Consider the following 25,399-nt stretch of genomic DNA (forward strand, 5'->3'; position numbering starts at 1 on the left):
AAGAGGACAAAAGCTGCCAAATGTCTTTGAAGGGGGTGGGGGGGAGCTTTAGCATATCTTTGTTCTTTCAAAATAACTGAAATCTCCCCTCACTCCTAGGAGGAGGCTTCTCCAAGACAAAAGTGCTTACCACAAATTCCTTAATAAAAAGTTGTTTATCATTATACTTTCCAAGGAAGGTTGATTTTCTCTCTTATAGAAAACTTGAAAAAAGTGAGCTGCTTTTACGGCCCTCCATATCTAGAAGATGCTTAGATAGGTCTCTCTATCCTTCTATCTTTGCCTCCCTGGCCTCCTCATGGAATCTGCTTTCAGCTCCTGAATTGACAAGGGCAAACAATGGAGAGCAGGTCCATCCAAAATGTTCTTTCCCTTTCTTCACCCCCAATTGGGCCACCTAGAGACCACAAGAAAGGACCATACTTGCTAGTTGTAAAGATTTTGATATCTTCCTCAAGGGCAAAAATGCAAAATGACCTTTAACTAAAGCTTAGCAAAAAGATGAACAAATTTTTCATTGGTGTTGTTCATGGGTTTTAATTGGAGTTCTCTGCATATGCTCCTCGAAAACTACTATTAGGGCTAACCTTTGATGTGTGGGGTTGCATCTAATTTGTGGAGGGCAATGCTTCCACCCCTTCTAAATAATTGACACATTCGTTAAGCCTGAAATGGACTATGCATTGCCTTTTGAAATAGCCTATTTCATGGATAAGAAATTCCCTTTTTTGTTCCCCAACCAAAATTTATGGTTACTTTAGGGCATGTTTGATAACCATTTCAATTTTAGTTTTTAGTTTTTAGTTTTCATTTTTTGTGCTAGAGTATAGAGGAAAAAGAGGGAGAATGGAAGTGAGAATGAGAATGAGAATGAAGATAGGATTGAGATGGAGGATGGGAGGGGAGGATGGGAGGAAGAAGTAAAAAAAAGTGAAAACAAAAACAAAAAACTGAAATCTTTTTGAAATTGTTTTCACTTTCAAGTTGTTGTTTTCACTTTTTTACTCCTCTCTCCCATCCTCCCCTCTTATCCTTTCCTTCCAATCTCATCCTTACTCCCATCCTCACTCTCGTTTTTCTATACTCTAGCACAAAAAATAAAAATGAAAAACTAAAATTGAAATGATTATTAAACAGGCCTAAGTTAATCATAGTTCTTAAAGCATTTGTAAAACCTATCATTCATTGCACTAAAGGGACATGGCAATGGCTTTGTTCCCCAACTAGCCTTTGCCTCTCAAATTTTCTGGACAATCCAAAAGTTGATCAATACCTAGCATTTTTTGTCAGTTCTTTATGCTGGCTCTAGTTGAGGGGTGAAGCTGACATCAATTGGACAAAAATCTTTTTCTTGGATCACAAGGGCTTTAAAGCTCCAACAGCTCCTTTAGAACTTTCCCATGTTAAGAAATTGGAATCTCTAAGATGATGTCAAGGAAACACTAACAATTTGGAAGTAAATTTTTTGAGTGAGGAAATAGAAAGTTTTCTACCCCACCTGCTTGAATTTGGAAATCGAATTTTTCTTCAAACAAAAGTAAGAAACAAAGTGAAAGCCGTCATCATGAAGAAGAGAGGTCGAGGTCGAGGGAATCCAACTGTCAGAGCCATGGCCTTGTTCTTGGTCTCAAGGACATTGCAAGCACTCAATTTCTAACTAAAAGATGGACAACATATCTAGATCGAATCCATGAGCAATGAAATCCACTGAAACATACTTTGAAGTTTGAAGCTAGCATGCCAATGCATGATGCATCCACCGACAGGCTATTCGAATCTCAACTCATTTTCCTACCCTCCCTCACTACTTGGACTATAAAGGGTACATTACAACATTTTGAAAGTTCAACGGAAAGTCAAGAGTGGGGCTAGTACCATACCATCCATCTAATTACAGTTTGACCCTTTCTAAAATTGCTTAGAAATGACATTTGAATTTTTTATTTTTTATTTTCTAAATAAACCTCGAAGTTGCCATGACTCTCCCACTTGTCAAGGAGGTCATTGCTCTCATGGCTGCGCCCCTAGCCCTAGGAGGCTGTAAGGGACGTTGGTTCACTATACATGCTGGTACTGCCCCTCATAGGGGTGGCGTGCCACCCATGACAAGTTGACAACCACCGTCTTCTATTAGTGAAAAATAATTAGGGCTATATATGGGTGTTTTGTTGTGAATGTTGAATTTAAAGGAGTGGGTGTTTACCGCTATATTTTTTTCTTAAACAAAACAAAAGTTGGTTGGTGATCTATGTAAATTAGTAAGGGTTTGTTTGGAAGTGTCTCTGGAAGTGTTTTTTGATAACCAAAAACGTTTTTGACAATGTTTGACATAAAATAATACATTTTATGGAGAAGCATTTAGTATGTGTTTCTTTAGAAAGCAATCCCAAGTGCTTTTTTAAGAAGCACTTGGATTTCTTTTAAAATTTTCAACATTTTTATAATAAAAACAATTTTATTAGAAGAAAAACAATTTATTAGAAGCGCTTAAGAGCATTTGTGTTTTCTAAAGAAGCCCCAAACGAGCTCTAAGCCTCGATAATACTACTACTCTAATTTTATTATATCATTCTTTTTTACAAGCAACTAGTTTTAACTCTTAAATTTATAGTAAATTTAGGTTTTACTCATAAAAAAACTTTCACTTTTGGAAAAAGCCAAAGCTTTTTGAAAAAAGACGGAATAACCTCTCAACTTTCAAACCAAAGACATGCAAATGTAAAGGATTTCTTAGGAAATCAAAAAATAAATAAGGGCAATTTTGTCCATTTTTGCTTCTTTTAAAAATTTTCTCTCTCCTTTGGGCTTTTCCAAAATCTCCCTAAATTTATCACTTTTTTCACCATTATCCAATCAATTAATTGTTAAATTTCGTCAAAAAAATGGTGAAAAATATCATTAGGCCAATAACTAATGTCATTATTTATTCACTTGAAACAAAGTAAAACCAATGTATATAAATGATATTCTACTTTAATCTAATATAAATTATAGGGAGGTGGATTCGAACTCAAATGCAAAGTGAAGAGCACATCCGTTCTAGCCAGCTTAACTAAGTCCATATCTACATAAAACCAATGTACTTAATCCTCTTGGTTATGTTATGATAGAAATATGAAAAAGGAGAATATAAGATTACTTGCCCAACTATTAAACTCTTTATTGTCCTTGGAGCCAACCAGTGTTGGCTTTCTTCATATTTAAACAAAGTAATAATGGTACAGAAACATCTTTTCTTCCTCCTGCAACAACATGGCCTCATCTTCTAACCTTAGTATATATTAAACAAAAGTAGTTTAATGAAGTGTTTCCAAGGTGCTAAAAAGAAAGTGTCTAAGCTAATCATGTGGGGGTCCAATAAAACACTACCCATGTGATTTCAATAGGGGTGGCACAAAAAATTAGTAAACAACAAAACATTTTAGTGTATAATAATACAAGGGGCTGACATAAATACATGCATTAAGATACATAATGTCTAGCAATAACATATGTAGATGTATATGAGAGAAGGTGTGATGAATTTAATTATCTAATACACCTATCATGATTGATTGACATTCAAACACAAAATGTCATATGTATTTGGTGAAGTCTCACAAATGCATGTATGTAATAGAGCCAATTTAGGGCATGATTGAACATCCCATCCTTTGAGAGCCTTAAAGAAATGGAAGAGTATTTTAAATATATATAAATAAATAAAAAGGTTTAGCCAAATGAATACGTAATTTATGGAGTACCTACCAAAAGTTGGCACTAATAATTTATGGTCAATAAAAAAAAAACTCATTACAATAAATTGATTGTTCTAAAAGTAAGTGTCGTTTCAAAGTTTGATTGATTACGAAATTATTTTTGTTGTTGTTGTAGATTTTATCATCTAATTTGATATATACAACCGGTCTGGTTTCCAATCTTGGACTACATAACTAACTCAACTGGCATAAACATTTGCCAATTATTCTTAACAGAAAATCAAAGTTTAATGCATATATGGCCAACGGGGTCTAGATCGGTTGAAAATGACCTTGATTTGCAGCTAAAAGATTCTGGGTTCGAACCTCTATGACATCTTAGTTGTGTGCGTGAGAGAAAGTCCCCTTCCTTTAGTTTAGATTGTTGCTTGTGCTAAAAAAAAGTTTAATGCATATGAAAAAACTTATATATTTGTATTTTTATTGAGTTCTTTTTATATATATGTCAAACTGCAACTGACAGAAAGTATGAATGAGTCCATCGAGTATTGGAAAGACAATAATTGACAAACTAAAGACAGAAATATAGCCAAAAATAGTTTCGATTGTCCCAGCCACTAGAAAATGCCAATAATCACATCTGATAGAGACCAAAACAAAGTCGGCATTGAAACAAGTACTTCTGATAACATTTGATTGAACCAAACTGTTGTACCAAGAAACTTTGTTTATTCAAAACCACCGAAAGTTATCTGAAGAGAAATACAGATAATAAACATGGCAAGAGAACACATCTTTCTGACAAGTACTGGTTTAGGGGGCAAAGATTTCAGCTAGAACCTCATGAGAGAGAGAGAGAGAGAGAGGGATAAATTCCAATATTCTGGGATTTTCACATACAAATGAAGTATTGGCACACAATTTCACAATCATTGGGGTTTGGTGAAGAATCCTTTGAATTGTTGAATACCAGGTCATAAAATTTCCAAGCAATTGGTAAAAACTTCAAACGAGCTTGAAAACTTGGGGCATCAAATTTGAAGTTTATATAATTTTCTCAAATATCTTGAGTTCTACTTTTCTTTGTTGTGTAGTGTACAACAAAAACTCACCAACTTAATTATGAAAAAACACCACAATAGATATACCCAAATCCATAGTAAGAAACTGAAATTATGAAAAAACTGTACAAAGCCATTGAGTTACTTTCGAATGTTCGGTTTCTTCATTGGAAACAAAAGGGCTACTACAGAACAATAGACAATTAGCATAGTTGCAGCATCATGGAAGAAAACTGAAAAGGTTCCGAAACTAAAGCAGTAAGTTATGAAGCACCTCGGAGACGAGAATTAATTGGTAGAACCAAGTTCAAAATGCTGGTTCTTCAGCACCTCCAAACCGAGACTGAGATGAGATCCTTGTGCTGCCAGCAGAGAACAAGCGAAGACTGTCTCTTCTCGATGTGGAAACCCCCAACTGGAGTCCGCTGCACTAAGCACTCGGCTTGAGACTCGGTGAAATTACTGAATGTCAATGGGGAGAACCCAGATGACGAAAACAGAGTCCTCCATGGAGGTGTTCTTTTAGGCGAAAGGTGGCGGCCGGTTACAATCTTTTCAATGCCTGGTTGGAGCAAGTACCTCTCAATCTTCTGCAGGGCATCTGGGTTTACATTTACAGCATCTAGTGATTCAAGCAGGCCGGAGTAAGAGTGAAGGGATTGGATGATTTGGTGGGCAAATGGAACATCGGTCCGGTCACTGCCTCTGTCCAAAGAGACCACAATTTTTGGAGAAAGCTGCTTAACAAAGCGCAGGGCCATAGTAAGTGATAAAGGGTTATTTGAAAAGGAACCAATTGGGAGATTAACAGCAACTGCCACACCCTCAGAGACATGAAGGGGCAATCCCCAAGAACCAGAGTTCAACGCCTCGAGGCTTACGAGTTCGAGTTCGAATGACAAGTTAAGTTCACTAGCAAAGTGTTTGAGGTTTTCTCGAGTGAAACCAATCTCAAATTCATCATGCGTGGAGGAGGATATAAATGCAGTGATCTTAAAAGAAGGTGCCCCACAATTTCTCAAGGCAACTTCTTGCATAAAAGAAGCCCATTGCCCACCATAGCCAATATCAAAATCAATAACATGGACACGGTTGAAGCCTTCCACAGCTTCAAGGATGGCTTGGTTACAAGTAAAGTTGGCAAATTGGAGAACTGGTGAGATTTCAGAGAATGATTTATAAGCACCAATCTTGAAAATCAGGCTAAATGGTGACAAAGCATTAGAAGAGTTACTAGAGGTGTTGATGTGAAGGAGCAATTGTAAGGCCTCCTTGAAATAAAAAGCAGCCCTTTGAAAAGGCTTACCAACGGGAGAGAGCTGGTGATTGAGCCGCGCCAATATCCCTTGCGCGAGTGCCGGATTTCCTGTTTCGATCAGCTCTGCTGCATTGAAAAGCTGGTCAATTGCTGCTTGCTGAAGCTGCTGCTGGTTCTGGTTCTGGTTCATCATTTCTTTAGTTCCCTCTGCTGGGCTCAACATATTCTCCTTCACCAACATTGTTGGCCTCTGTTGTTGGAGATGCTGTGGAAGAAATTGAAGCTGCTGCTGCTGCTGCTGTGCCCGAACCAATAGCTCTTGTCCGGGATTCGAAAACGGTGCTCTTTGGACCGGGTAATTGGGTCCAAAGCCACCAGAATTAAACCTTTTGGGTGGTGGTGGTGAAAGAAGGTGGTGCTCTTGCAATTGGGCATATGTCAAAGGCATAAACATAGCTGGATTTTGAGTGAATTGAGCTTGGTTTTGGTTCATCACCATCTGGGGATTGAAAATTTGAGGCTTCTCATCCATACCCATGTGTTGTTGCTGCTGCTGAAACATGCCAGGAGAAAGTGAAGCAGGGAAAGTGTTGTTCATTGAAGCAGAGAACATGGGGCTTGGTGAAGATGATGACCCAAGCCTCACATTGGTGCTCTGAACATTTGGGCTACTATTACTGAAAGCAAAATCAGAACCAGATGTTGCATGTAGAGAAGGATCAACATTAATGTTGCTCACCAAATTCCCAGTATTGGGTTCAAAGCCATCATAGCCTCCTTGATCCACCACATCATGAAACCCTGCACTGAATTCCAAATCTTGCTGATCAGAACCGCTTCCACTCTGCAACAGCTTGTTCAATCCAAGAGAAGGGTCTTCAATATCACTCATAATCAACCTCAGAATGGACTGCTCTTGACCCGGAGACTCAGGCAAGACACTCTCCCAGTCTTCCATTCCAAGCGCCGGCCCACATTTTGATTCTTCTATTGGTGTTTGAGATATGTTTTCGTACACCGCCGCTGCAGTAGTGCCCAAGCAGGTGGTTGTGTCTGTAGAGCCGCTGCCGCCACCACCACCGCCGCTGGCTCCGCCGCCGCCGCCGAGAGAAGAAGACAGTGTTGAAGAGGATGTGGGAGGGCTTGGGCTTCTTCTGGCGTCGAGAACAGAGGTGGGCTCAGTGCTGCCCACATAGCAATTCTCTTTGTTGCTGTTTTGGTTCCACTTTTGCTGCTGCTGCTGCTGATTGTGGTGGTGGTGGAGATGTTGATTTTGCGGTGGCTGTGAATCTGAAGTTGAAGAAGAGAAATCTAACACCCCCTTCCCTTGAAACTGCTCAAAGGGTAGGGGCATGGCCTTCATCTAACAAAATAAACACTGAAAAAAATACACACAAACCCAAGAACCCAGCAACCTCCAGTTTTTTCAAGACCAACAAAAACCCACCTCCCAAAAGACTCCCAGAGAACAAAATACAAATGGGTTCTCAAATTTACAAAAACCCAAGAGCTCAATGCTTAAATTTACAGAAGCAAAAGCTCTGGTTTTTTAGGCCTAAATCAAATTCTGACTCAAACAAAGGCTGCCCAAGTGCATGCACAGCTGAAATGAAATCTCAGAACACAGAGACACCTAACTCTTAGGCTCTTAGCTGCTGCTGCTGTTGCTCTGGTAGCCTGATGCCTGTCTTTGTTGCAAACAAAACAAGCTCTTGTGTTTGATGTAAAACCTCAAGGCTCAAGACCCATTTTTGGAACCATCTTCTTCTTCATTTCTTGTGTGTGGTTTGGGCCCTTTGGTGGGTTTTTTTCTTTCTCCTCTGCCGGTGCCTTGAGGGGAGTAGTACTTCGTCTTCCTTCTGTTTTCTGCTATGTGGATGCGTGCAACATATAAAAGTGGTAAAGTGCTTCTCTCTCTCTCTCGTTTTCATACTTTTTTATTATTTTGTATTTTGCATTTTTCATTTTCATTTTTTATTACAATTTTTTATGTGGCTTTTGTCTGTAGATGTAGTTATCTCCCTGCTAGGGTTACTGTCACGCACTTCAAACCCACTCTCATGCATCACACGTAAATGCCAATCGCAAACTTCCTAGACAATTAAATTATATGTTTTTGTTTTGCCACAATTAAAATATATGTTCAACCACACCAAAAATGAGAAAAAGATTTATGTTTACATAAATATATTTATATATAAAAAAATGTATTTCCCAACTGAATAAACAATTTAATTTCCACAATGCCCAAAAAGAAAATTCACAAAGAAATAAAATTTATTTAATAAATATTAGAAGAGAAAAATCCCATTTCCCATGCACTCTTCTAAAAGGGCGCGTGAGAATGTTGTCCTTGTGATGGTTTATTTCTTTTATTAGTTTACAGAGAGCGACGAGAGACAGATAAAAGATGAACTGGCTGAAGTGGCTTTTGCAACTTGGTGGCATTTCCTAAATTACCTTTTTCCATTTGGCTACAATCTAGCTCCACTGCTCCCGCAAGGCTCTGCGAGTATAGGGCTATTTAAGTAATTTAGGGAGAACAGCTTCTGCTCGTCCTGGTTTTCGAAACTGAATCTGACGGCACGTTAATGCGTGGCCTTTTTTGGGTTTGAAGATATCGAGATGGATTGGACGGACCAGATATTTAGTTTGAGTTAAAAATATGTGGTTGCGATTCAGAGCTTCAATTTTTTTTGTCGAAGTTTGTATCAGTGAGTAACAAATTTAAATACTTTCTATTCAAACCCCAAAATACTCATTGCACTCTCCCTCCAAATTTTGCTTTTCAAAACTTTCGGCTTATATTTTTTTCATAATCTTATTCAAATGTTTTGGCAACTTACTATCAACATGAAAGTGATAGGATTATAAATCCCATCCCACCAAAAAGATGGGATTAAGCTGAATGAGTTTATGTCTAATCCTGCTAGACCATGTAATAGTATATTTTAATAAATTATGCTCCTTAATTATGTGTATTAGCACCAAATGCACTATTCAATTACCGTTACCCTCTTCAACCTATGTAATATAATTCAGTGTGCTACCAAATTATCTAATTCAGTCTCAATCACTAAATTTGTCCTAAGTGGCTGAAAATATTCGCTCAAAATAACAGTTAAAGAAGGAAAATGGTCAATTCATCTACAACAAATGGGTAGACTTAGCTGATATCATCTTTGAATAGAGAGCGTAAAAAATTGAATTTTTGTCGACTAATAACTAAATTATGTTGATTTAATTTCAGTTTCGTACATAAGTTCATTAGGAGCAAATTTTACAAGGTTTTGTGAGACAAATTTAGACTAATGAATTCTAATTGATACTTGACAATAGTAAAGGGAAGCTAAGAGCATTAGAATTTAGAACATGCTAATGTCAACTGTTTATGTAGTGTTTTGTGCCATTGGAAACAGACAGTAAATACCAAAAGTTGATTCAATAGACTTCTAAAATTCAAGAAGCAATAATGGTATGTGTAATCATGTTGGCAATGACCTTCCTAATTCTTTTGTTTCTTCACAAAGCCATTTTGACCAAGATGAAGAATATAACGAGCACAGAAGTTTGTTAGACATGGTGGCCAGCCAAAATAAAAAAATTTGACATCATTACAGATAGGGAATTTACCTCAAATTCTTCAATTGGGTCTATCAGTAATCAACTTAGTTTCCAATAGCCTCAAATAACTCAAACAACACCTCAAATCACAAAATCATAGCCTAATTAGCCAAATAATCTAAATGTGGACAAAATCTGAAAACCTACTCAAAGTTCATAATAATTTACCTCAACTTGTAGAGTTCATTCTCTTGATCGTAAGGCGAAATCGATTCGTATTCATGATTTTGGACTTGCAAAAGGTTATAGACAAAATAAAGGTTTGGTTAGAAAAATACGAGAGATTCGAGTTCGGCTAACTAAGCAAGTTTTTTTTTTTTTTTTTTTTTTTTTTCTATTTCATTTTCTTCTTTATAGTCCAATAAGATATTACGTGATTTCATCCAAGCGGATACTGAAATAGCGTGACACGCTCTACTGAGCTGGCGTCCATGCGACCACATGATTAGAATACCATTCTCCTCATCCAATGCTCCATATTTTTTCACGTCACGATTAGAATACCATTCTCCTCATCTAATGCTCCACATTTTTTCATGTCACGACTTACTAATTTAATAATTTTCAACTTTAAAAATTCACCAAAATACTTCCAAACACAGAAAAATTCCTTGAAATTTTTTACAGGCTGGTAGTCACCTCTACTTTTATTCTGTGACTTCAAAAATAAATGTTTGACCAGAATAATTTTTTTTTTGAAAAATTTCTCACTATTTCTAACTCAAATCATATAGTTTGAAATAAATTCTTAAAATTTCACACGCTAAAAGTTCATAAAAACAGTTTTCAAGCACGTGAAACATGTTCGCTATGCAAGGCATTGCAAGCTATATTTGAGTTGAAATTAATTCCGTATTGAAAAGCTAGAGGTTTTTTTTTTTTTTGGAGTCAATCAAAGTTCATTAAAACCTCAAAAATGATAAGGAAACAAACAAAGAATACGAGGCCGAAAATGCCAAATGCAGAAACAAAGTACCACAAGCACAGAGAAGATTAAACTTAGAACCAGTACAATCTAGTATAACAAATCTTTTCCATACAAAATCAAAACAAAATACAAAACCGAGCCACCGTTACCATAAAGGGACCGAAGACCGCACCAATATGGTCACAAAGGAGGTGATTCACATTCTTCACACAAGTCAGCATAGCTGTACATAAAAACTAGAGCTCTTTATAAGGCGTATTTTTAGAAGTAGATTAATTTGAATTGGACTATGCAAGTGACCCAAATGAATTACAAGTGGATTTGACCTATTGGGTCAATGCCTAGCAAAATAAGTCGGACGTTCTGGGCTTTTCTCTACTGCGGATGTGGCATGAGAACTAGACTAGCATACTGGCTTCTTTTCTAGCCGTTTCAGAAAAGCCCATTATCGTCAAAAGCAAAATCTCTTTGTCAATTTAATAATTTTCCCTCCTTAAACACTGTTCAAAAGGGCCTGGCTCTCATGTATTTAGCTGGGCCTGAATGGGAAAGAAGGCGGCAACAAATTGCTTTGCTTTGTGATAACAGAAAGAAAAGAAGGGGAGGCCGAAGGGGCCGTCAACGAGCTATAAAAAGAAAGCTTGCCCAAACATCAAAGCACCCTTCATCTTTACCTTGAATAATTTAGACATTATTTCAGTGATCTTCAAATCGTTTCAAAATGACAGCAACACACCATTTTCTGTGATTTCTTTCTATCAAAGAATCATATGAATGGTTGATTCCTACGTAATACACTTCACTGCGCAATGAGCTGCCTACGCTGTGGCCCAAATGAAAAGGGAGGAGAGTGAGAGAACAAATATTTTTCTCTTCTGTAAAAGAACCTAACCAGGTAACCCTCCCTGGTTTTCTACGAGCAGGCTTCGGAAACCCCGAATATATTTGGTTCATTTCGTTCAAGAGTGCTAGATAATTTTTGCAAAGATTATTAAGTTGGTGCTACTTGTTCTCTTTCTAAATCGTACATTCAGTCCATGCATGAAAACAATGGTAATATTGCTTCAAAATGCATCAAACTGGTAAACTTGTGGTACATCAATCGTTGTTTCAAATGCATAAAAAAGAAATGCAGCCTTTATCTGACATCATACTGGTTGAAATGCATTCAGTCCGTGATTAATTATTTCTTTTGTGCTTTGAAGGTCATTGTGGAGAAGGAGAAGGAGAAGGCAGAGAACATTGACAATTTGACAGGAAAAAGTAAACACCAGTTTCATGTTATGTCCTGTTGTAATGAGTTTTGTGAATTGGTTAAAGTTATCTTTAGAATCATATTGGTCTCATAAAAAAACATTTTAAATATCTATTTTATCCAAATCCATGTGGGGTGTTATTATTGGACATGTGTGCTCCACATATGTGTCACGTAAGTAATTTAACAAAATTTTTGATAGAATCTCACGATATGAACTAGTTTGATGTACATGTAGTAACCTTAAGGACTAACCATGTCACAAAAAAACATAAATGATCAAAAGTAATAATTTCATAAACCTCAGGTACAAAGCACAGCAGAGATGCAAACATTTGAGGTTTTTTCCATTTTCTGTAAACTGTGTGAAACCCAAAATCTCTGTCCGGGGAGGGAGCTTTTCAACTTAATTGGGCTCATTTTTCTTGTCATGATCTATATTTATGAAGAAACAAATTGCTACCTACTGTGCTATATCAAAGCTAAACTGCTTATATATATATATATATATATATATAACTCTATATATTAATGACTTGATTATTTGACTGCATGACAGGCAATGAAGCACCTAGTTCAGTTTATTTGACTGTGAAACAATTTGTCTATGCATCTAAACTGAGTGCAGAAAAGACAATCTACATATTTCTAGACAATGTCCTCCAACCTCCCTACAGGTATCTATCTACAGCAACTTCTCTCTCCCTCTCCCTCCCTCTTAGTTTAAGTTTAGGGTTGAAATTCAATGGCAATGCACCTTTGTCTTGGTAAATATAGTTAATTACTGATACTCGTCAAAATTTGGTTGGAAAGACGTTCATAAGATTCTGGGATATGATTAAACTTCTGCAATAATACTTGGAGTATATGAATTGAATAAAACTATTGCAAAAATTCAGTATTGAAGAGAGGGATTTTAGGATTGATGGAAGAATTGGTAAACGGTTAATGATTGTCCTAGCTATAAATCTTATATAGCTAACGTTTTGAAATTGTGCATATATGTATGATTGATTTTTAAAGATTAATGTATTTATGTGTGATTTTGGGACTCACAAGTATCAATGGTGAAAAATAATCGGATTTACGGGATATTGACAACCTACCTTAGCAGCCTCATATACAATTAAAGTACAGTATAAAAGTCATAGATCAATGAATGAATTTCTAGATAGATACACAGTACAAGTATTTAAAAGGCTAGAAGAAGCAAAAATTATATTTAAGAAGTTATAATCGCACAATTTGTGCCGTAACTCAAAAGCCTGATTACATGCTTCAATTTGGTTCAATATACCTTGGGGAGAATGGGGCCCCAGGGACTCGTGGGGACCTCAGCGACAGCACCTGGTAAATGACTATTTCACATGGCTGAGCGCCACGTGTCAAGCTTGGCCGGTAATGACGGTTAGGACATTTTGTCGTGGTCTTTGCTAGGGGAACAAGAGAGGAATGGTCCACGCTGCCCTTGTCTGCTGTCCCCACATCGTACACATTTATGTAGGCCCTACATGTGGGCCACGCTACGCTATTTCAATTTCTATCCCATCTCAAGAATTCTGTCAATGCCATTATGCCATAATGCCATATCCACTATTCTCTATGCAATCGTTTGAGGGTAGATATTAAGAAAAGGGATTAATGTATAATGTATTGTATTATGTAGACTCATGAATGATAAGTAGAGTTGGGATTTAGAGTACAACCATGATAACTAAGTTATTGATCATGTTTATATATCGAAATGGATATGAATATTCATGATAGATGAATTTAGAGTTAGAATTGAGACATGCGACAGATATAGACGTATATACTTATCATAGACAAGTTTTTACATATATCTCTGCATCTACTAGCATATGCATCTAAAAATTACTATATGTTGATCAACACACTACTGTAATGACATGAAGCCGAATTTGGGGAAGTTTTAATTACCACCTACGCTTAATTAATTTGCGTTACTGTGATCAACTACAAGGCTGCATACATTGTTTTTCTAAGCAGCTTAATGAATAATTTTTAAATTTTCTGTTGCACGTACGCACAAACCCTTTTGTCATATAAACAATATTTTAAAGTATAGGAGAGACTAATTAAAAGGCATTTAGCGTGGATGCTTACCAACTAATTAATCACCCATGAAGTGAAACATCTTCCTTAAAAGCATGGATCGAGTTCATATATAGTTTATAGCCTAGGCTAGTCCCATCGATTCCTAAACTTCATTTGATTAATCATGAATTTCAAACCTAGCCTCTCTAGCCGTCACTCAATTTTAGAGAACAAGAGGCTAAACCTCTCAAACACACAATTTATTAAACGGAAATAAATGAATTATTCGAATTCACATATGAACGTGAATTTTTTATCTTTGTGAGATATGTAGAGCTCATAATATAACATGGTATAAATAGTGTTATTGTTAAGTTATTACCGAAATGAGAAAGAGGTCCAAATAATGAAAATTTTCCCAGAATGACCGTCCTAGTTGCTTCATAATATTGCTTGTTAGCTCTTCAATACGCATGCATCAATAGTTTGCTTGGAAATAGAAAATTAATTCACCCTCTATTGCTCCGTTGCCTGTAAAGCAAAAGGACGTACTTCCATTGCCTGTAAAGCAGAAGGACGTACTACATGAAAAAAGGTCATTCCCCTAGCTGCCTTTTGAATGTGACCATGATTTGATGATTAATTAGTCATATAATAATAATCATAGTTAACTCGTGATTAAACAAATCAAATCATTAGTTAAGTTGTCCAAGCTCCAAGAGGTAAAAAGGGTGTGATTAATCTACACTATATCTCAAAGACAAGTGATATTAGAGCGTGCCTCGGTTTGAACGATTAGGCAGACAGTAGACACTGGCTTTCTTGATTTTGTTCTTTGTTTCACCTCTTGTGCATGCAGCCCCATTTTTCTATTATATATATTTGAACCCTTCTACAATTGAAAGTAAAATTAGATCTCTTTGACTCTCTCTCTCTCTCTCTCTCTCATAATACAAACAAAAAAGAGAGTGAGCAGGCCCCCCATATATTTTGAAGAGGGTTGAGAGTTGCATCTCTTTCTCTGGTGGGTGTGTCTTGTGTCTTGGGACCCAACAATTGAAATTTGAGAGAAAATTGAAAGGACAAAGTAAGAGACCACCCATATCTTCATTTTCCTTTTCTACTACCCATACACCTCCATGTTCTTCTGCTAGACCTACCAAACCTCTTAAATCTTCTTATCAAATACCTGCATTTATTGCTCTCATTCTCTCCCTCTCTCTACATATACCTCCTCTCTGATCACTAGCTCTACTGCAAACACCCCGTCCTCAAGCAAGCTTCCTCTCTGTATCCCTAATATTCCATTTGTTTGCATCCTTCTCTCCTAATATGTCAACAAGTACTAGTGCTCATTGCCTTCTTCTTTTCCTTCTTTGCCTTTCTTTGCATGCATGTAATGCCCGGCGTCTCGGTGCGGTTGAGAAGAAGCCTGAAAACAAACTTCATCTCGTCAACAAGGTAACACGTGCACCAGTTGTTTAATATGATTTCTTCAATTCTTTCAATTTGAGTTGCGGCACAACATAAATAGATGATGGGAAATAGAGTCTGATACTAGGTACCAATCTATAGTATCTGATACATTCTCGATACTATATTTGATATTTTGTTAATATTTTATAATATCGACAATGTACCAGATAATGTAGATTGGTATATGTTATTAATAAATCACTTGTCCAAATCTGAAATTTGGATTAAATTAAACCAATCCACTTAACTAGCTAGCTTTTTGGTTTTGTGCAGAGTACTAAAGAAAAGGGTTCTGATGATAACATTCCAGCTGTGGCAAAGGTGAAGTCTTTCTCATCAAAGGCAGCACCTGAAGTGGCAAAAGAACGAAGCACAGCAGAGACTCACAGTGATAACAGTATCAACACTAAGGAGCCCACGCACACGAAAGCCAGTGATGTATCAAGAAAAACAAAGAGGTCGGCCTCAGGTGCTGTTGAACATCATCCAACAACTGTAGATGCTGATGATGATAACAAGTCGTCTTTCGATTCGGTTTCATGGCGTGTTCCCCACAAGAAACGTGAAGTTCAGAAACAACCAGGGTTCAATCTGGACTACTCACCCCCAAAGACACACCCTCCTTCTCACAACTGATATATATATATATATTGTCATCATATATAACTACATGATCACCAGCTGATGACCCACCTTTTTTCTTGTTCTTGTTTCTTTCCCTTGCCTTTGCATTAATAATTAATACTAATATATACTTCTGTCTCTCTCTCTCAATGCAATGTTCCATCAACATATGTATGCATGTGGGAAGTTACGGTAGTGAAGAAAGCTTGTAGGGCCTCACAGTCCTCATAGCTAGCTAGGTTAAAATGCTTATTTACATATATTATATGACCGCATAACAAAAGTGGAAATTCTATGTGTTATCAGGCTTTTCATTTCATTAATTTACATCAGAGCAGCCTCTTATCATTTCATGTGGACTATCAGGATTTAAACAGGAAAATGTGAAAGAGTACCGCATGCATGCCTAACTATTCTAATTTCAGATGCTTGTGCTTTTGGTCAATGGTTCGGTAATTGAATAGCGCGCACCAGGAAACACATTAATTGATCGGCAAAAATATATAACTTAACTTACCTGCCCAATTTTAGCTTTTTGGTAAAAACAAATGATGGTAAAGTTCAGGTTAACTTATGTCATGCAGACACTTAAAAAAAAAAGGGTCACTCTAATGGAAAAATGCCTTTACCGACCACAAAGTGCCCTTGTTAAAGGCATTCCGTTTTGTAATGAGATCGGTAAGTTGTCTTTTTATTTAGAACATGTGTTGGATCGACTTAATTGATTAATTTGTATATGTTCCTGCCCAGATCTTTGATATTTTCATGGTTTGATGGGCATGGAGCTCAAGAAACCTTCAATTCTGTGGACAATGAAGGTAAACAATGAGTTGAAAGCATTAAATGATACATGGCCTTAAGCATTATCTAACACATTGATGGGTCGGAGAGAGAGCATATATTTGCGGTGAGATATATATCAAGTGGTTGGTTGGCTCTGAATTAATGAGGGTGGCAATTGTAGTTTGATGACCCCACACTTCTAGTTGATGTTTATATGTTTCTTGCATGTTATTGCATTGGTATATATTTCCTTTGCGATGAAGGGCTAGCAGTTAATGATCATTTGGTGAATGAGAGCTCCATATGCAAGCAAAGTTTTTCTTTCGCACAATATTAACACAAATTCGACCCAATTGATTTTGAATTGGATGTCCACATTCTAATATGGTATTAGAGCAGGTTATCCATATGTCATGGCCAATAACTTACCGTACTTTCACGTGTTATGCTTAAATGACGACACACGTGAAGGGTGTTGATGCCTTTCATAATTCTATAGAAAAACACACATACAAAATGACTCCACGGTTACTTAGCATATCACCCTATCTTTCCTTTTTGGCGGGTCCTGACTCCTTGTGCCTTTTAGAGGTCGTTGACAATTAATGCAATGAGCTTCAAATCCATATCTTATTCGTAAGTCTTTCTTTTCTAGTTGTTGTGCCAAGAAAAGACAGCAGTGAACCTTTTTCTACTGCTTGACCTTCATGCCTGCCTTATACATATTGTTCATACAACCAGCCCCTCGAAGTCCAGTTATTTTGATTAATTTATTATTCAACACAAAAATCTACTTAGGCATGCGCCATGTCCCAGACCCAGAGGACCCAGACCTAACCAGAGAGACATAAGATGCAACATTTTCAAGGGTGTCTCCGAAAACAGGCAATCTGTAAATGTGATTCAACTCAAAATTTTAAAATCCCCATAAACAATCTTTATGGCAACAAACATCCCATGTATCCCTAGTAGCCAAAATTCTTAACAAATCCATAAGTTGAAACCCAATGTGCCTCTTCCCCATGTGATCCAACGGCTCAAATTGCACTCCATGCTGATCCCCATCACATAACCTTGTTAATTTCTGTTCCTTGTTTGTTTGTTTTTTCGATTATTAATTTTTTTTAATCATTCATCCCAAAGAAAAAATAAATGAGAAAGAAAGAAGAAGAGGTGGGAAAAGTTTGCATTTTCCAAGATGAGATCATTTCTCTCTACTTGAGAAACCGGATTGAGGCTCCCTATACATTTTGTCTCCCAAGATTAAGTGGAGGCAACCTAGTTTTACCAATTAATTATGCACTTTAATTTATTATTAAATTGGGCATTAAGTACTTTTGATGGATCGGTGCTTCTGGTTTTTATATTCTCAAGTCAAATGCTACGTTTGAAAATGGATGAGTGTAGAGGGGTGGCATTTTAAACCGAAAAACCGAAAAACCGCAAAAACTAACCGATATTTTACCGCAATAAAACCGCAATCGCGGTAAACCGAACCGCATTTACGGTTGCAGTTGCGGTATTTGATTTTTAAAATTTGCGGTTACCGCAAACCGCAAAGTATAGCCGCACGGCTATACTCTATGAATAATTAAGTAAAATTGTGAACCCTTCTCTTCTCTTGAATTGGTGGAAAGGGAACCAAACAAGATATCATATTCTTTCACAAGTTGCCAAGGATATCTTTGCAATTCCAAGTTCTACGGTTGCTAGTGAAAATGCTTTTAGCATAGGCAAGAGGATTGTGGATCCTTTTAGAAGCTCTTTGCATCCTAAAATGGTAGAGGCATTAGTGTGTACTAGTGATTGGCTTAGAGCGGACGAATTTTCCTTTTACAAGGAACCAACAGATGATGAGGTTGAATTCTACAAGGAAATGGAAGATATGACAACTTGTAAGTAATTAGTTTATTTATGCTAATGTTATTTATGCTTCTTCTTATAATAAAATGTACTAAACTATGTTGTTTTATTTGTAGATAGCATTGGTGCTCAAACAACACAAAGGGGTTCTTCAAATCCACTCACCACCAACACTTGAGTTTGTAACATTGGTGTATTGCATTTTTCTTTTTAGTTTGTAACTTTAATTAACTGTGAATTGGATTTTTCTTTTTGGTTGTAACTTTAATTCATTTTGCTTTTGGTTTGTAAATTTAAAGGATTTGGAATTGGAATGCTTGAGAAGTTTAACTTTAATTGGAATGTTTGGAATTGTAACTTTAATTTTCTTAGGTTGTGAATGCTTGAGAATTGGAATCGATTGTGAATTTATATATGCTTGAGAAATTGAGGTTGTGTATTTATTTATTTAGGTTGTAAATTTATATTTTTGTGAATGCTTGAGAATTTGTGGTTTTAAACCGCAAAACGCGGTCGGTTTGCGGTTTCAAAAATCACCAAACTGCAAATAGTCGGTCGGTTTGCGGTTTGAGTAAAAATTCGCGGTTACCGAACCGCAACCACCCCTAAGATTCACACTCTTCTAATTACTGATATTTTATCACCGAATTCAACTTTAGATGTCAAATTACTGATATTTTGAAAATGGATGAGCATATTCTTACACGCTAGATGTCAAATTCACGAGTTACAGTCAAATTTGTATATTTTGAAATTTACGATTTTAAATTTACGCTAGATATTAAATTGGTAACAAAATCTCTTCCAAGCCCAAAAAAAATCAATAAAAAGAAATTCCGCTGCCGGGATTCGAACCCGGATTAACAATTATCCATTTGTGAGTATTGCTACAGCGGATTTTGGTGATAAAAAATATAAAAAAAACTATATAAACGAATTTATGGAGCTAAAAAGCCCATTTATTTTTGCATTGAATTTGGGTTTTTCCCAAAATGAGGTGGGCTGAGGAGCTGGGCCTTGGAGGTCTCAGGTGTGTGTATCTGAAACTTCTTCTTCGTTCACAATTTCCCGCCAAAACAACCTTTCCAAATTGAAAGAGAAACTCGAGATTTTCCAACAACCACAACCCACAACGCATAAACCAAACGAGAGATTGAAAATTTCTGGAGAGAGAGAGAGAGATGGAGGTGAAGAAAGCAGGGGCGTCGTTGGATTCGGTGATCTCATTGTTCAACCGTCGGATCGCGGAGCTTCAAGACCTCGTCATTGCGCGAAACAGTAAGACCCCACCCGACCCAACTGCTACTCTGCTTTATTCAATTTCTCTAATCCCAGGCTTAAATCTGAGCTCTGAAATGTCCACGTGGCAGTGTATCCGGCGACCAGCGTCACCGATTTGTCGGCCGTTGACGCCGCAGTGAAGACCATGGAGCTTCAGGTTCAGGCCATCAAGGACCGCCTACGCGACGAAACCCTAGCCATCCCCAAAGCCAAAGTACCCCCTCTCTCCATCTCTCTCTCTCTCTCTCTCTCTCTCTCTCTCTCTCTCTCTCTCTCAAGTTTTCAATATTCGAAATTTGAATTTTCAAAAGGGGAAATTAAAAAATGAAGTAAAATTCTTAATCCTGCAACTAGGATTGTAAAAGAAAGAAATTTGATCATCTGGGTGTGTTTGGTACATATTTTGCCCGTATAATTCTCAGTGAATTACAATTAGATGTTATAATGTGATGGCAGAAACTCATCGATGCGGCGGTGAAGCAGCAAAAGAAATTGCAGGACCTGTCAAGTTATGCGCCCTCACATATTCCTGAAAGAATGTCTATGTTAGGTTTGGATACTAACAGATGGTAAAACAAATTTCTCAGGCATCCATATGGATTAAGTAACTTTGGTTTGAGTTTGAAGTTTATTTGCATTTGATAGCTAGAGGATTTGTGTTGTGTTGTTTGTTTCAGTTTATTCCCAGAAGGCTCTCAACAAAACACCGGTTTCGGGTCGTTGAAGCTTGAGGAGGTGCCTGCAGCACTACCTAAGGTAATAAATGATGTGCAGAAAATTGCTTAGTATTTCTTATAGAGTGGCCCTTTTCTTCATACTATTGGTGTATTGCTTAGGGTTGGGTACTATCATACTAGATTGGATTTTTTTTGTTCTTTTGTGCCCTTGGGAAATGATGTGCAGAAAATGATAATGGAAGACTGTTGCTCAGTTCTTTAGCTAGTTTGTTCTCGAACCATCTTTTGTTTTATAGTTCAGATACCATAGGAGGGTCATCTGTGCTTTCTATTTTTGTTAATTTTAGGAGAAAAAGGGTCGTTCCACTCCACCACTGTGGTTCATAACTGCTGAAGAGCTGGATTCCCTGTCAGGGTGAGTGAACTTTTCTTAATTTCTCTTACTTTATTTGTTAAGAGCGCGTCCCATCTTCACTGTATGCTTTTGAAAACAAAAGCTTACTCACATGATAGGTGCGTTCACATCTGAGTTGGGCATAGGCTGTCCAAATGGGACATCTCAAAATCAAGTTGTATAAATGTGACATAGAGAGGTATAGTAATTGTGTAAATCTATGAGGTCGAACTTCTACATGTACAAACAAGTAATAGTATTGGACTTAAGCCTTGTCTCAAATGGTTAACAAGTAAAGTTGGTTGTCACGTCTTCTTCTAATTCCAGAGTAAAAATGAGTTAGATGACTTGTCGCTGTCACGTCTTCTTCTAATTCCAGAGTAAAAATGAGTTAGATGACTTGTCTGTCGACCTGATCTTAAAGTACTATACATCCACAAACTACAGACATTTCCTTTGTTGGGAACAAAAAGCTTCCCCTAGTATGCAAGTATGCAAAACAAAAACAAAAAAACGCTACGGGAATAAAATTGATGAAAAGCAAGAAATATGGCAATGCTAAAAAGGATTTAGAAGGTGTTCTCTTTCCATTCATACAGATATCTCGTAATATTATCCTTTCTTTTTCATTGAAGAATGTTCCACCACTTCAAAATCTCTAACTCTTTCCAGCTATGATACACATACTATAACAATTAAGGTTTCCAATTTGAAACATAACTTTCTTTGTGTTGCCTTGGCATATAAGAGAATATGATAGCTCGTAATTCAATAGAACTGTGATATCTATTGGGTAATCCGATATTGTCTCCTTTTAATTTTTCCCCAATTTTCTTTCCATGGTGGATAGGTGATGGAAAATGAGTTCTTAGGTATCTAGTCCTTATTATTCATGTCATTTGGTTGCTCTAAGTATTTTTAGCTGCAGATACATGAGAGGAAGGCTTACTGTAGAAAAGATCAATGCAGCTATTAATGACATGGCAACATATGCTGAAGCAAATTCTCAGCTTATATCTGCCCCGAAGAAGAGGGTTTATGCTCCATCTCTTTGAGTTTTTGGTTTGTACATTAATGCTATTGCACAGGTCTCACTCTGGTGACCAATTATCATGCAGGTGGCAGGAGATAGTTGGGAAAAGGCCCTGGTAAGTGAACTTATAGGTTTTCAATGTTCTGGGGTTCCATTGGTGGCCAATTGGGCCCATGGGTTACAAAGTGGGAGATCGCTATCTCTCATCATATAAGCCTCTCCATCCTTGGAGGTGGGAATTGATCCCAGGTTAAAAGGGCATGCTTACTTCACTTTTCTCAGGATTGAGGGCAGGCCACCTCATATTGTGTTGCTTACTATGCACTCTTCGAAATAAATATAAAAAAGAAGAAGAGAGAAATAGCAATGTCCTTTCCTCTGTCCCGTTCCAACACCATTGTGTTTTCTGTTGGTTATAAATGATGCGTCTAGTAGGGTTTTGGAATATGGGACTCTGTGATCTGTATTACCATTTCAGTCAATGGGCATGTGGGCTGTCACTGCTGCTTAAGTAGTCATATTCCTGAGCATGGCATGTAATTGCTTACTTATGCCTTAGTATTCAATACCCACCCTAAAATATGCAGGAACTGAGAGATATTGCAATGACAGAAGCAGTAAAGGGAAAACACTTCTTTCTCGAAACTGACATGAAGGGACCAGCCTTGAAGCCTGACAACACTGGAAAAGCAATACTAACTGTAAGTCTGTGCCTTATCTTTTATTTTTCAAACTTTTATGATGTGAAAAACTAAAAAAGAAATTAGGATAAAAAATATCATAGTTCAATTGAGAAAACTACACTTGTTTTTCACTTAACTTGAGTAAATATATTACCTTCCACGCTTCATGAACTACAAACTGAATACTTTATATTTTGGTCAAATTACCCTGGTATTTGTATCAATCTGCTGTACTTGATTTCTGTTATCTTTTTAGTTGAGACAAATGGAGTTAGCTAGTCATGTATGTAAGATAATCCTTGAGTATGATTTAGTTAATGGCTACATTCTCTTCTAGCAAAGAGGTCTTAAGTTCTGATCCTCCCTTCTGAATAAGTGATTAAACAAAAAGAGTTTCTGTGCTATATCCACTTGGAAGATGATGGCTTGACAAGTGCAAGGTTTTGCAATGGCATTTATCTTACATGCCTTGTTACTTATGTTCAGTTACTTGAGTGAATAAAATTGAATCCTTGTGCATGCTGCATTACAGGTCCTTCGTCACCTTGGTCGTGTAAGCGAGACACGGATTGGGCCTCATCGAGTGATCATTCTTTTGAAGCGTCATTGACAGGGCCTGCTTTTTCAAAGAACTGGCGGTTTGGTTCTTAATCCGTTTCAAGTTTGAACACAACTGCAAGTTCTTACATTGCATCCGAGTTAATTCTGGCCTAACAATGTGTGGAACCTTGGAAATGGCAAGAAGCCGATGAGCTTTTTAGGCTGTGCTCAATTGGTTAAACTTATTTTTTATAGTTATGAAAATATTGGCTATTGGAGCTTTTTGTGAAGATCTTTCATTGATCTTGACATTACCACAATGTATTTCATTCTTGATCTCATGCTATATATAATACAACGGTGAAGGAAAAGTCTGACCCTTATCAATAATTATGCCAAAATCGATGAAGCGACAATAATACAACTAGAATACTCATACATTCGGCTTATGGTTGAATTGGTTGAATTTTTGATAGACTAGTATGTCTGCCTTGCTTATGCTTTTATAGTGAAAAAGAATGCTGCGTATAGTCAATAGTAACAGTTTCTGCTAAGACTGCTCAAGGTGAGGTCAAATGGTATTGAGTTAAAACTTAGGATGATTAAATGTATATACATGATATATGCATAAGCTTCCATGGTTCACATGCTTTGTGTGTGCATATTGTACATACATGATATTTTCTCGTATTGTTGACGGACTAGGTATGAGTGATCAGTAATGTTCTTATAACGTATACATTGTATGAGTAATGTTTTCTTTCGAGGCTTTTTAATGTGTGGTCAAATTCACAGTATCACAACGTAATTGTATTTATCATTTCCCTTATAAATACGTATCTTGTATAGAGGGAACATGTGTCTTTACATAGTGTGAGAGTTTATATTGGGTTCCTCTTTATAAAGTCACCATAAATTGATAAAAAGTTAGATACGTGACTTTTATGGTAAGATTAGCATGACTCATATCATATACATTGTTTTCTAATGACTACGACTTAAGTCATTCAATTTAACACACTGCATACTTAATAAACAAATGAACCAAAAGGTGATCATAACTTCTCAACATTGTATCAATAAGGAGGGGAAAAAAGGATGTTGTTTCATCTCTCATGTCAACATAATTAGTTCTTCCTCAACGAGAAATTTGAGAGTTTGAGAGTGGTGTAATCTATAAGGATTGAGATAGGTTTAAAGTGCATCGTTGTCACATGTGCCCTGTTTGAGCTCATAGTTTGGTATGTTTTGATCTCGATACTGATCATGATTTGATTTGGTTTGAGGAACCTTTTGTTTTGATTCAGAATTTAATTGTATTGTTACTTAAGTTTGTTCAATGAAATATAGTTTTTCTTCAAAAAGAGAGAAGAAAAAAAAACTGAATGTAATGTTGGACTATTTTGGTTAGTTGCGTGGGATATTGGAGAATGCTAAAGTATTTCAAGTTTGAATAACAAGAAGACTGCCACCTGTATTAATGGTTTAGCTAGATAGATTACCACGTGTCTCAGTTACCGTTTGTTGTATACATCAACTCTTTCTCCGTAATTCATTAAGCAAGATCATATCAAATATGGTGGATGATATTCATTTTTTCCCAACTCAATTGGACATTGGTGTAGTGGTTCACCAACATTGGTGGAGCAATTGCTTGGCTCATTCTTTGGCACAATTTGGTCTGAAAGCACAAACTTTTGCTTTTGGGAATATATCGCTGCAAGCTGGTTGTCACCGCTCTTGGAAAAGGATTTAGAGAATAGTTAGAATGTTTTTTTAAAATAGTTTTTTTAGATGTCTCGGTACTCTTTTTTTTATATCTAATTTTCCTCCATTGGGGGTTTTCAACGCAAGGTTATCTGGTCTGCAAGGAATTCTTGTACTTGGCTGCTTATTGAATGAAGTTTTTCACCTTCTTGATTAAAAAAAAAAAAAAAAAACAGTATTCTAGTATGATACGATAATGGCTCTCATCTTATGATAAGAGACTCCACAAATGTCTTTCAATTAAAAAGTAATATATTAATGGAAGATTCACTATTATACCTAATATAGGAGCCCAAATTATCAAAATTCATATATGAAATGGACTTTAGAAACACATCAAAAGCCCATTTACAATATAACAAAAAGGCTTATAACTTCTTTTAAATTACAAAACTG

The 25,399-nt window shown here is 36.7% G+C and overlaps 3 protein-coding genes across 3 annotated transcripts; 2 read left to right on the forward strand and 1 right to left on the reverse strand.

The window, feature by feature from the left end:
* Window positions 4,726-8,126, reverse strand: LOC18784708 (scarecrow-like protein 6). The gene has a single exon (XM_007220180.2). The coding sequence runs from the start codon at window positions 7,378-7,380 to the stop codon at window positions 5,083-5,085; it is 2,298 nt and encodes a 765-aa protein (XP_007220242.1). The 5' UTR covers window positions 7,381-8,126; the 3' UTR covers window positions 4,726-5,082.
* LOC18786790 lies at window positions 14,829-16,064 on the forward strand. The gene is made up of 2 exons (XM_020558231.1): window positions 14,829-15,343; window positions 15,632-16,064. Exons 1-2 carry the CDS (start codon window positions 15,215-15,217, stop codon window positions 15,992-15,994), a joined length of 492 nt encoding a protein of 163 aa, XP_020413820.1. The 5' UTR covers window positions 14,829-15,214; the 3' UTR covers window positions 15,995-16,064.
* Window positions 19,451-23,623, forward strand: LOC18786325 (spindle and kinetochore-associated protein 1 homolog). Its single transcript, XM_007218745.2, has 9 exons — window positions 19,451-19,906; window positions 19,999-20,123; window positions 20,366-20,478; window positions 20,587-20,665; window positions 20,934-21,001; window positions 21,909-22,014; window positions 22,099-22,128; window positions 22,601-22,714; window positions 23,229-23,623. Exons 1-9 carry the CDS (start codon window positions 19,810-19,812, stop codon window positions 23,304-23,306), a joined length of 810 nt encoding a protein of 269 aa, XP_007218807.1. The 5' UTR covers window positions 19,451-19,809; the 3' UTR covers window positions 23,307-23,623.

This window comes from Prunus persica, chromosome G2 (genome assembly GCF_000346465.2).
Source record: "Prunus persica cultivar Lovell chromosome G2, Prunus_persica_NCBIv2, whole genome shotgun sequence".
NCBI classification, from domain to species: domain Eukaryota; kingdom Viridiplantae; phylum Streptophyta; class Magnoliopsida; order Rosales; family Rosaceae; genus Prunus; species Prunus persica.